Source organism: Rhinopithecus bieti, unplaced genomic scaffold (genome assembly GCF_001698545.2).
Source record: "Rhinopithecus bieti isolate Rb0 unplaced genomic scaffold, ASM169854v2 scaffold_7212, whole genome shotgun sequence".
In the NCBI taxonomy this organism is placed as follows: Eukaryota; Metazoa; Chordata; class Mammalia; order Primates; family Cercopithecidae; genus Rhinopithecus; species Rhinopithecus bieti.
The window spans coordinates 5,294,588-5,307,212 of NW_016806198.1; the positions used below are offsets into that span (position 1 = coordinate 5,294,588).

The 12,625-nt window shown below is 46.0% G+C and overlaps 1 protein-coding gene across 1 annotated transcript in view; it reads right to left on the reverse strand.

Annotated features, from left to right (window-relative positions):
• Positions 1 to 12,625, reverse strand: part of TG (thyroglobulin) — a 274,315-nt gene that overhangs the window by 181,804 nt on the left and 79,886 nt on the right. The window contains 1 exon segment of the mRNA XM_017875139.1: positions 8,018 to 8,185. Within this exon segment, the coding sequence (XP_017730628.1) occupies positions 8,018 to 8,185 (168 nt within the window).

Sequence of the window (12,625 nt, forward strand, 5' to 3'; positions counted from 1 at the left end):
TCTACATCCAAACTCACTTCCTCCTGCTTTCTAACTCAGTTAATAGGACCATCTACTTCTTGGGTCATCCTTGACTCCTTCTCCATCAGTCTCTGCATCCATTCAGACTAGTCCCTAAACTGTTCTTTAATCTTTCCTCTCCTCTGAACCCTTCCTCTAAGCTCAAGCCTCAGCACATCTCCTAACTCCATTAGGCTTTAGCTGATCCCCACCCAGGCCTTGACCTTGGCCCCCTCCCATCCCTCAGCCACACAACCCCCAGGTACTCATCCTGAAAGACAAACCTACCTTTGGTCCTGAAGGAGCTACAGGGATGTCAGAATTCAGTTCCTTGCAATCTGGCTCATGACAGCCTCATGCCCTAATCTGTCTCCAAAGTGCCCACCTCCCGAGTCACATTGAATGCTTGCCATCAGGCCTCTGCGTCGTTGCATGTATTTTTCTCTCTGCCTAGAACCCTGTTCTGTTTCACTTGATTGACCTCTACTCATTCTTTCAGAATCAGGTTCTGCATCACTGTCTCCTGAAAGGCTTCCCTCAGCTCTCCAGCTGGTCACAGGCCCCCCTCCTCTGGGTTTGCAGTATTCAGAGACCTTTTCTTTCTCTCCCCTCATGCCTGGTAGTTACTGTCCAGCTTCCTGGACACACTGTAAGTCCCTTCTTTATATTGCCCACTCCCCCAGCACAATTCTTGGCACAGAACTGGGGTTCAGTATATAAATAAATGCAAGGCTAAATGAAGGAGGGAGAACAAAACAATGAATGATACTCAGAGCCCACCAAATAAACACAGAGCTCTGCCCTCCCATGCATCAGAAGGTTAGCCCCAAATTAGTTTTCCTAAACAGACTTCTGACCCCTTACTCCATTCCCCAAAATTTCCCTAATAGAATATTGATGACTGTAAGAAGGTATAGAGAACCCAAGCAAGCATCGTTCCTCCTCTTCTCTGATAAATGGTCATAGTTTGACTGCCTAGAAAATACTTTCATTTCTTCCACAATAACTGAGTTATCCCTGCTACACACTCAGGCCTCCAGCCCCTGATTCAGGGTCGCTGTCCCTGTGATCAAGGCTGCAGGAGCACAAACACACTGAGAACTTGAGGGTTTGGGCACAGAACCTGATTCTTCAGCATTGCTGGGTATGGCGTGGTCTCTACTCAGAAAACTTCTGAAGAGATCATGCGCTGCGTCTGTGGCAGTCAAATTTAATCCACACCCTCAGATTAAACTGGGCAGGATCCTAAACGGAAAAGCACACTCTAGGAGTGGCACAGAAAAGTTGTTGTCCAGGAGCCCCGCCCTCCAGGAAGGAGTCACAGATGCATCAACTCTAACCCAGTTAACACCACCACCACTGGGCTTTGTTAATTAGCATAATGAATGCTGGAAATAGGTACATTATCTATTGGTCAGAAGCATAGCATTCAAAACATGGCTTGGCTAAATGTATCACAGTGTCACTCCTATGCTGGCAGGAGGAGATTGTGACAGATTCCTGAACCCAATAGTCCTAGAGCCGTGGCTTGATTCAAAACGGGTCTGTGATCAGTCATGGATATGAAGGATTCTTGTTCATCTGATTTTGACCAGAAGGTGAGTTGAGTTCAGCTGTGAGAATAGTATTAGTTCTGTCTTAAATAAACCTTTCCAACAAGGTGCCAAGGATAGCAAGCTGGGGCTTCACTGGGGCCACTGAACAGGTGACAGGTTGTGACAGTTTCTTGGCCTGTTTGCTAATAACTGCTTGGATGTGTGGCAGAATTCGGAGACTTGCTTTCTTTACAATCCACTAGTGAGTTGTGAGGGGAAAGACCTCCAGCCATCAAAGATGACCATTATGAAGAATCAGCTGACACTCCTGGGCCTCCAGTGTGGGTTAGGTAGGTTCAGAATGGCTGCTGTAGGTCCTAGAGGCATTGATATAAGGATGGAGTCTCCCAGGGTCCTTCCTAGCAGATGGTGCCCAGCCTCAGGGGAACCGAGGCCTGGTCAGCTGCACCAGTACAATGGCCCCTGCCCCTCTCCTAGACAGTGAGCTTCCTTAACAGGAGGCAGATATCAGGATCTCTACATCCCACTTCCCAGCGCAAAGCAGATCTGAATAATGATTGTGGCGTAAAGGAAACCCGAACTGTGCTACTGGTGAGCTGAAAAACCTTGAGGAAGTTCCCTTGAGTCCCTATGCCTTATTCTCCCCCTCAGTAAATGGAGAAAATGCCATTTCTCTCCCGTTCTTAGATGATGAGTGGAAATGACGTATGCAATGTGAACTGCTGGTCTATGCCCAGGGCTCTGAGGGAGTTGTAGAAAGCCACAGCTGCCCTCGGCACAGTGGCAGGATGGACGGGCCAGGAGCTGCTGCCCTCCCTGCAATTGCCAGTCAAGTCCTCTGCAGCACTGCTGGGTGCACACCCTGTTCCTTGGCCCAGCTGGTGGGGTCATTCTGAAGTGTGTTTTACACTGATCCAGGGAATTAAGTACAGCTGGCCTCAGAGTCCACCCTTTATTGGCTGTCGTCTCTTCTCTGTGTTACTTCCCCTGAGACTCTGTTCATATTCCTTGTCCTTCCTATTTAAATGATACTCCTGAATCTTTGTCTCATGGTTGATTCTGGGAGAAGCCAAACTATAAACCAAGACACAAACATAGCACTAAGCACATGGCAACACCCAACCTGTGACAGCAGTAACTAATAACTGATAGGGCCCTATTTAAATGGCCCATCCTATTTCTAGACATTCATCAGCCATCTAATCTAGATGCATCTGGTTGCAATGAGTACCACAGGTGTGTTGTAACTTTCTTCACTGAGGTCCTGGCACCCCAAGATAATGACAAACACTGACATAAAACAGACCCCTATAAATTGAACATCAGGCAAAGAATCACAATCACTCAACATCAAGCCTTTTGGATTCAGGATGAACCCAGAAGTATTTCCGCCAAGGCTTTTTTTTTTTTTTTTTCTATCAAATTTTACGTCTGTGTGGCATTAGGGGACATTTAATCTGCCTGTTTTCCATTCATTTGCACTTCAAGATTTGTCAAAAACTAGCCATATGCAGCCCCAGAGCTTTCTAAGATGTTTTTCTGAGAAATAAGAGGGTTGACTCAGCCAGGAGCAAATAGTTGAATACACTCAGAAATGCTCACTGGAAATTTGGGAGATCCAGATCCTGAGTGAATTTCTCTCTGGAGAACACATGTCAACCCAGGCACCAAGGTGAAGCAAAATCTCATATTTTCAGCCATCACTCATTTCTGATGGCAGAAACCTCACAGCAAAAGGTGCTATGTCTCCAAATCAGATTCAAATAGCCTCCAGGTGTTTTGTGGGAGTGGTTGTTGGGGTATAATTGTTTGTTTCTTGGGAGCTGGTATTAGAAGTCAGTCCTAACTTCTGTGTGGCAGGTGACCTGAATTTGCTTTTACCAAACAGGAAAGGATATGCTAAGGGGACATTCTGCTTTCCTACAATCCTTGTCAGTCCACTAAGATGGGCAAACAGGAGGTCTGCTGTATTTAATAATCTCTGTATCTCTCACCCCATCTAGCCTGTGAGCTCCTTGAGAACAGAAGCCACTCTCCCCATCCTTGCCTCCGGACCTGGCCTGGTCACCTCACCCTCACACCTACTCAGCAGCTGCTCACGATACAAGGGAGGGAGGAGGAAACACAAGGGCTGCCCCAGCCTGGGGGAGGGCTCCCCACCAACTCACCTCCTCCAAAGCTGTTTGCACATCTCCCAGCTCCCCTCTGCAACTCACAGTTGACCCTACAGCTTTCCTGAATCTTCTGTTCCCTTCTCCCAACAGCTCTGTAAAATCCTTGAAGTAGAATATCCCATTAACTGGCATTAATACCCAATATCTGGAGCATAGCTGGCCCCAAAGTGATGTCTGAGGAGTGACACTCTCAGTTACCAGAGACCCCTTAATTTTTCTGGCACAATAACAAGGAGAACCCCAAAGCACTTTCCACTTCCAGTAAATTGCACACAGGATGGTAGAAGCAGAAGGTGGCAGAGAGAGGTGAGTAGAGAGCTTCCACAAGACAGCACTGGTCTCCTAAGCTGAAGGCTTGAGCCCCAGCCATGGCGCCAATGCAAAGATTGTTTCTTAAGGTGTGTCATGTCAGAGCTCCAAACTTCACTCTCATGAGTGAAATTGTGATATAACCAACTGCCTCACCAGAGTGCCCAAAGGATCGATTGAGTTGTACGTGAAAGTACTTTGTATAATGCAGTGCAGATATTTACTACTTGAACTTGCGTTCTCTTGGGTTGTGACTTCCTACACCTGGCAATCAATTCATTTGTGCTTTAAAAACAAATGCTAATTCTCCATTACCCAGGTCATGTGTTGAACCACAGCCTGATAGTACCAGTGAACTGATCAACAAAAGCAGAAGTCTGTACCCAGAAGTCCCATGGGTGCCTCCGTTGGATGTGCTGTTAGGGAACCAGGGACCAGAGAACAAGGCTTCTTTGACAGCCTAGGGAGCATGCCAGCACTTCACTCAGTAATCTGTGAACAAATGGACCCACTGCACAGATGGCAGCCCTGAGGCTGAAGGTGGTCAAATGTCTTGAATAAGGTCACAGAGCTAGGGGAAAAGCCAGGCTCCATTCCAGACATTTTCACTCTCAGCCCTTGTGCCCCATCTCCAGTGTCCACTGTGAGCCTGCCCTGCTCAGCACCACTCTGCTGTTCCACACACATTATTCTTTACTCCTCCCAACTACCTGGAGAGTCAGAGACCAGCATTATCCTCACTGAATAATTGGGAATACCAATGCCTAGAAGGGCCACACAGTGAGGACACATTCACACTGGAATTCAAATTCCAGGGCCTGATTCCAGAGTCTGTCTTCACAACCATCTATCCCATTGTTAAACTGGGAGGAAGAGGCCAGTCCTCAATCAAGTTTAGTGGGGAGGGAGTTTGTCTTTATTGTCCCTACTACCTCCCCATGTTCTTTCAAATCATTCCACGCCCTCCCCTGCAACTGTTCCTATACCCAGAACCCTCCTCTTTTCCTCCATCAATATCTGTTGTTAGAAAAGGGTATCAGTTCTTCACACTGTAGTTAGAATTTAAATTATTACACTCCCTCCCTCTCACCTCCAGGGGTTAATCATACTAAAAGGCTGACCTCTTATTTTGAAGAGGAAATATCTGTGCCCTGTTGTCGTCAATTGGAGGTAGCCTCCTACTCAGCCTTTGTATAGGACAACCTCCAATTTGGAGTATCAAGGCTGCCTGAAATCTCTATCGTAGTACATGCTTCTTAAAGCCTTGCCCTCACCGCACAATACACACACACACACATAGGACACTGAAAAAAACAAACATTTCAAAGGTCTTCTGGTAATCACTTCTCTGGGAGGCCAGACAAGGGCACAGTCCTCATTTCTTGGGCACATACCAAGCACACGCTCTGGGTTGAGCAATTCACTTTGGATTTACTGCCACAAAAATATCATATGTCTTCCTTGAAATGCCTGTGTTCACCCGGTGCTCCTGGAGTAATGAATACCATATGTTTTCTACCCATCACATAAAGGAGCGATTAGATTTTATTGACCCCAAAAGAAACTATTTATGCTTTATGGAATTCCACCAAATTCTGTGATATTTTATTTCAGAATTTGGTGACCATGCACTCCATATATACATGTATTTTTTTTTCTATGCCATCTTTATAAAACATAGCTCAATGGTGGGAATCCAGAAACTAATGAAACACAATTCAGTTTTTAAGATATGGCAGAAAACAATGACAAATTGAAAAAATAATGATAACATCATCTAATATCAATACCACAGATCAGGAACTCTGCTAAGTTCTTGATCTGCAAGGGCTGATACAGAGGAGTGGTTAAGAATGGCCGTGTGAGAGCCGGAATGCCAGGTTTCAGATCCCAGCCCTCTTATTGACAAGCTCTAAAACCTAGGGAAGTCCCCTAAGTGCTATGTGCCTGAGTGTCTTCAGCTGGCAAGCGGGGACGATGATGATAAGAGTGCCTCCCTTGAAACACTGTGTTGAGGACTTGTGAGCATAGGTCAAGGCCTCAGAGCAGGGCTGCCTCAGAGGGTGTGCTACATAAGTCATTTCTATTATCCTTATTTTTTATTGTTATATCCTCTCCTTTCATCCTCCCAACCCCGTGAGATGGGTACTGGTATTACTCTCATTATATAGACAGGCAATTAGGCCTGAAAACATTCATTGACCTACTCCAGGTCACACAAGTGGTGCCCAATGCTAGGATTTAACATCACAAACTTTCCACAGACAGGTAAATGCGCAATGGTGGCACAACGCTGACTGCACTGCCTAACAAAGGAACAGGCAGAGCATCCATGAAGCTCTGCAGTCGAGGAAGCACTAAGCCTTGTGGGTAGTCAGGGAGCCCTCTTGGAGGAGGTGACATGGGGTGACATGGAATGCTCTGCCACTGGAACCTTGAGAAATGCAAGATATAAAGGTATGGGTCTCAGAAGCTTCCCTGGGAGGCAGAAGAGACCCTCTGCCAGCCTTTGGGAGACCACTTCCTGCAGCAACATAAACACCCAAGGGCTCCCACAAAAAGAACCTCATTGACCCTTTCACATCAGGCGCTCAGCCTATCTGGTCAGCACCTGCACATGCCTTCATTGCTCTCAACTCAGACGGTGGAGAAGAAGCATGGCGGTGCTTTCTCAGTTCAGGTTCTGGCAGATAAACAGACAGTGAGGAGCAGGGCTTCCCCTCAACCTCACTCTGGAACTAGAAGAGGGAAGGCAGCAGCTGGCCCCATCTACGTCATAACTCAGACTCTCAGGGATGGAAGGAAACTTTCAAGCCAACAGTGCTACATAAGTATTGTCCAGACCATTTGTTAGAACACAGATTCCTGGGACCCACTCTGAGGGCTGGGGTGTGGCCTGAGACTCTGCATTTCTAACCAGCTCCCAGTGCTGGTGGTGCTGGTGGTGCTGGTTCTGTCTTTCCTGATCACATCAGTAGTACATGGCTGGCCAGTCCCTAGCCCAGCACAGAGTGGGCATCCACTTTTTCCTGATGGGGGTCTGCTGGGAGAGGCAGTGCAGGGCTGCGAGGGTAGAGAGGAGATGCCACTGGCTGGGGGGCCTCAGGCACTAACTGCCCATCTCTGGAAACTGAGAGGCTGGGGCAGATGATTGCAGAGATGCAGCCTCACTGTAATGTTTATATGTTTGTAGAAAAGAGCTTCCAAAAGAAAGAAGGGGAAGGAGAAAGCCCAATGGTTATTTCTGTTACTTGAGTCCATGCAATGCAGCCCACAGTCCCTTGCACCCATCATTGGAGTGGGCAGTACAACTGGTAAACCTGGAATTTCTTAACTCATAGAGGGAGAAAATATGCCTGGATGGGCATTAGTTTGGGGGACAGATTGCATTTCAGGCTCCAGTTTTCCATCCTTGTTTGTAGTCCTATTATTTGCACATGACTTTGCAGTTCCCCCTACTATAGGAGCAGAGTCTATTGTCCCAACCCTTTTTTCCATGTTTGGCCATGGGATTTGCTTTATCCAATAGGATGAGGCAGAAATGGTAATGTGACAGATCTGAGCTCCACCAACAGAGACCTTGCTTATTTCTCCTTGTTCCTGCTTCTGCCATCTACAGAAGTGTACATTCCTCCAGAGGAGGATGAGAAACTCATAGAGCAGGGCCCAGATGTGCCAGCCAAGACTAGATGAGATCCATCAATTGCCAGCTAACCCCAAGATTCCTGACAGCAGCAGACTTGCCCTACTGGGCCATGCTCCCTGCAGTCCACCTGCAATCTGAGGAGCTAAATGGATGCTTCCCATAGAGTTCTGCTGAGATGCCAGGGTTGTTTCCACCCAGTATAATTGGTAAAGTTTTCTTTTCAGAAGTGTAAGTTCCTCAGGCCACAAGGAGAGCTCATAAGAAAGTAGCAGAGGGCCTTGCTGGTGGGAAGAATAATTTTGAAGGAATATGGACAAATGGCAAAGACTTACTCTTTATGAACTCCTGGCCTCCAAGACGCAATGTCACCTGGCGGCTCTCCTGGTCATATGTCACACCAGGACACGTAGCATTAGCCCGGGCTTCAGAGGGATCCATCCAGTCTTTGACATTGCAAAGCAGGACATTGGGTGAGCTCAGCAACCCACAGATGATGGCAGCTGAGGATCACAAGAGGGAGGAGAAGTCAATGTGATGGAGGCGGACCTTTAGAGTCTCTTCTCTGTCCCCTGAGAGCATTTGCAGATAAAGATAGGTGACAGCATCTCAGGAGAAGGCACAGATGCTAGAACTCAAGAGTCTGGTTTTAAATTGTGACAATCCTGCCTGAGAGTACTGCAGCTGTCTTATTGGCAAATTTCCAAGGGGAGGACCACCTCCTTCAAACCTGCTGATCCCTTCCCTCCCCATGAGAGCTCTTCTTCATGGCGTCCACAGCACTGACAGTACCTCCAACATCCTGAGGGCACCACTGCCAGAATCCTCAGTCACCATGGTCTACACCTGCTGAACAGGGTGATTTTCCTGAGCTGCTGCTGCTTCAGTTTCCTCCTCCTTTTTCTCCTGCCCTTCTGCCTCACTTCCCATCATATTCTCTCTCTCTCTCTGTCTCTCTCGCTCTCTCACATACACACACACGTGAGGTCAACCTTGAAGGGTCTCATAAAGGAGTATTTAGATTCAAAGTAAGAATTTTTTTTTTTTTGAGATGGAGTAAGAAACTATTAAAAACTAACACCTATGCACCAATGACACATACTTCCCTGTTAGGAAGTGAGCTCCTCGTCTTTGGACATATCCAAGCAGAGACTGTGTGTCCATATGCCTAGGATGTGTGGAGAGAAAACTAGGGGAGATGACATTGGACTCTTTTATCTTGAATATGTCTCCTGACTCTGAATTTTAAAAGCTACCCAAAATTATGACTTTGTTTAGCATCAGAAAGACCTACTCCCAAGCTAATGGAATTTGATAGTGATTTTATTTGGATACATTCAAGTAACTCACACGTTTTTTACATCTGCTATGTGCCAGCCACTGTGTAAGTCTTTAAGTATATTAATTCCCTTAATTCTTACAGACATTACTATCTCCATTTTACCAATGAGAAAACTGAGTCTCATGTAAGTTAATTAAACTGCTTGAGGATATTTAGATTTATAAATTTGTATCTATTCCATTTGGATAAATAAACCTTCTAGGTAGTAGAGTTGTTCAGACTCCCCTGGAAAAAGAAAGGGCAATATATTATCCCACAACTCCTACTCCATTCCTCATTCTAATTTCCTAATTTATGTCCAATCTGGATCTAGTTCTAAACCATTCTATCTCCAGAATTTCCCCAGAGTAGGTGACTCATGGATGTCTGGCTTAAAAATTTCACACTGTGTTCTTTTCGCTTCTGCTGGCCACTGTTAAATTGCAGTAAACTTCTGAATTTTTTAAGTGACCTTCCAGGTCATCTAATATGGTGGTTTCTGAACATGGATGTTTAGACTGATGACATCAGAAATGCAGGAAGGGTTTTGAAAATGCTCATTTCTAGGTATCAACCACAGAGTTTCTGACTTGGTAGGTCATGTGTATAGGGTGGGGTGCATTTGGGCATAAGTGTTTGTAAAGAGCACCATGGAGAATCACTGACCTAGTTAGACCACCTCGTTTTACAGATGGGGAAACTGAGGCACAGAAAGGAAGAATGATTTTTCTAGGAGCGGAGAAATTGTAGAATGGCCAGCAGGCAGCAAGAGCCTCAGCAAGGGGCAGGCTTGAGGGCCAGTTGTGGAACGTGAGGGCAGCACCAGCAAGGGGCACACTCTCAGAGCCCAGGAGAGTTCGAGGAAGGCTGATCACTATGGTCTGGCTCACTTGAAAGCCAGGGAACAGAATGATGGAATTAACAAGAGGCAGGGTGCATTTTTCCTTTTGCTCTCAGACCTCAGTAGAGAAACCCATACAGCTTTCCTCTTTAACTAGTGCCAAATGTCCTTGAGAAGGCTGTGCCTGGGAGGTGGGGGCCAGGGAGAGGCTGGAAGTCACTTTGCTGGTCATATATTGCCAGCTTAGCTTCAGTTGCACTCCTGTGACCCTGAAGCCACTCAAGGCCCTCAGAGCCCCGCTTCCAAGCAGTCTCCACTAAAATGTAGTTCAGAAGCCCCATGAATTTTCACTAATAACTCTCAGTGGAAACAAAGCCATGGAGGGGTAGAGATCGCAGGAAGCTGGAGACTTGTTGGGAGGGGAGAAACGAAAGCAGGGGAAGTAGGGGAAATCCACCAGAGCTAAATGACTTTCCAGACTGTGGTAAAGGATGTAGCAGAATTCTGTTCCTGGTCGTCAGCAGATCCAGCCAAAGCTTCATAAGTTAAAACTCCAGATTTGCCCACTGGACAAGACTGGGGAAAACATCTGCCTGATACTTTATGTGTATTTCAAAGACGGCTTGACTTTCAGCATTGCGAGGTGGGTGTTTAGTTCAACATAATTCACAGATCACAGGTTAAACTTGGAGGGAAAAGCAAGCAAGCTGCCAGCCAGCAATATGGAAAAAAGGATTTTGTGGGCTTACCGCTGCATGGAACAGAAACATTCTTCCATATATGATCCTAAGGAAAATGAAATCAACCTTTCCAGCTTGAAAAAAATCATAGGGTCTGGTGAGTCATCGTGCATCTGGGGAAATTGTGGTATCCTTAGAAAATACATTTAGTTCAAAGAGGAATCCTTGATTTGAGTTATGGTGTTTCTAAATATAGATATACATCAAGACAAATACAAGTGTGTGTGTGTGTGTGTGTGTGTGTGTGTGTGTGTGACATATTTTTCTATCTAAGCACTAACAGGAATCCACATCACATAACCATAGAGCATTAAATGAAGAAGGAATTTTAGTTCTAATCTGTGTTCCTGCCCCACCACTCCAACAAAACGTTCTCATTTTAGCCACCCTGACCACTGTGCGCTAAACTCAGCATTTTTCAGGAATCACCTTATTTGAACTCTCAGCAGCACTCAAGACTGTTGACAACTTCCTCACCATGCAATCCTCTCCCACCCTAGCTTTCGCGAGGATCCACTATTCCCATCTCCTCCTCCCTGTCTGGCTGCTCCTTCTCTATCTCTTTGCAGATTCTCTACCTGTTATGTAGTTGCTCATCAAAATCAGCTCCATCCCCACCCTCCTCCTAGAAAAATGCATTCATACTCACACCTTTGATACCGACTCGAAGCTATAATTTACACATTTATATCTCCCATCCACACTTCCCTTCTGAGCTCTGGATCTTTGCATCTCAAAACTCAGCTGACATTTTGTGGATGTCTCAAAAGTCACTTCAAACTTAGTATACCCCACATGGACCCATGGCCTTCCTAAATCTCCCCCTCCCATCGTCAAATTGGACATCCAATCTCTTTCATTCTTTGCAACACAACAGGTGAACAAGTTAGATACCCAAGAACAATCATTGACATCTCTTCCTCAATCCCCAAATTCAAAGTCCTGTTGAATTTGCCTCCTGGGGATGCTTTGAATCTGTCTTCCATTCCCTGTCTCCACTGCAACCGCCCTAGCCCAGGACACCATACCTTCTTCCCTGGACTACTGCAGCAGTTTCTAACTCATCTCTGCATCTACTCTGACCCCCAGCCACAACCTTCCCCACACTCAAGCCATGACATGGCAAGCACTCATGTCAAAGTTCAAATCTGATCATGACACTTCCTTGCTTAAAACATTCAGTGGCTTCCAGTTGTTATTAGAATAAAAACAACTATTCATGCCACCTAAAATGTTCTCCTCACTGTGGCCTGGCCTCTCCCTCCTGCCCCTTAAACCTCTGGCCTTGTACTCTGCTCCAGGGACCACGGCTTCCTCTAGTCTTCTCTTCTTTATCTTGCATCCTCTTCCCACAGGGCCTTTGCATAAGCTATTCTTTCCATTTAATATCACCTTCCCTCTTATCTTTACCTCATTTAAACCTACACATGATTCAAGATTTGGGGAAGTCTTAATTCATCTCTCTGAATAGGGTAAAACACTTATTATATGTTTTCAATGCAATATTCACTTATCTTCAGAGTCTAGCAATTAACAATTATCCTTTTCTCCCTCTGGATCTGAGAGGAGGAGGTGGAGATGGCGGGAGTGGGAGGGGGAGTAGAGCACAAGCGTCTATGCCATAAGTCAGGAAAGCCAAGTTCCACTTTGCTGACCACTAGAACATGGGCATCAGGCAGATCACTTCCCCACTTTGGGGTCTGCCCTATTCAGTAGCATTCCTCTGCACCTACAGTGAGCATGGCTGTCCTAAAGGCTGAGGATAAATAACTCTTTCATAGCCTGGGGAGTTTGAATCCACCAGGGAGATTGGATATGTGAACTTGGATACAAAGAGAAGGGACAAAATAGTATTCCAGGAGGAGGAAATCACAAGGAGAGCTGAAGTTGAATAGGATGACTTGGAGGAAGGGGAATCTAGTCAGGTATGTGGGGGTTGGTGGTGAGAGGCCAATTAAGAGACAGGTACAGGTGCCAAGAAAATAATAATACAGGCCCAAATGCAGACTATGGTGACAGGGATGGAATACACCTCGGTCTC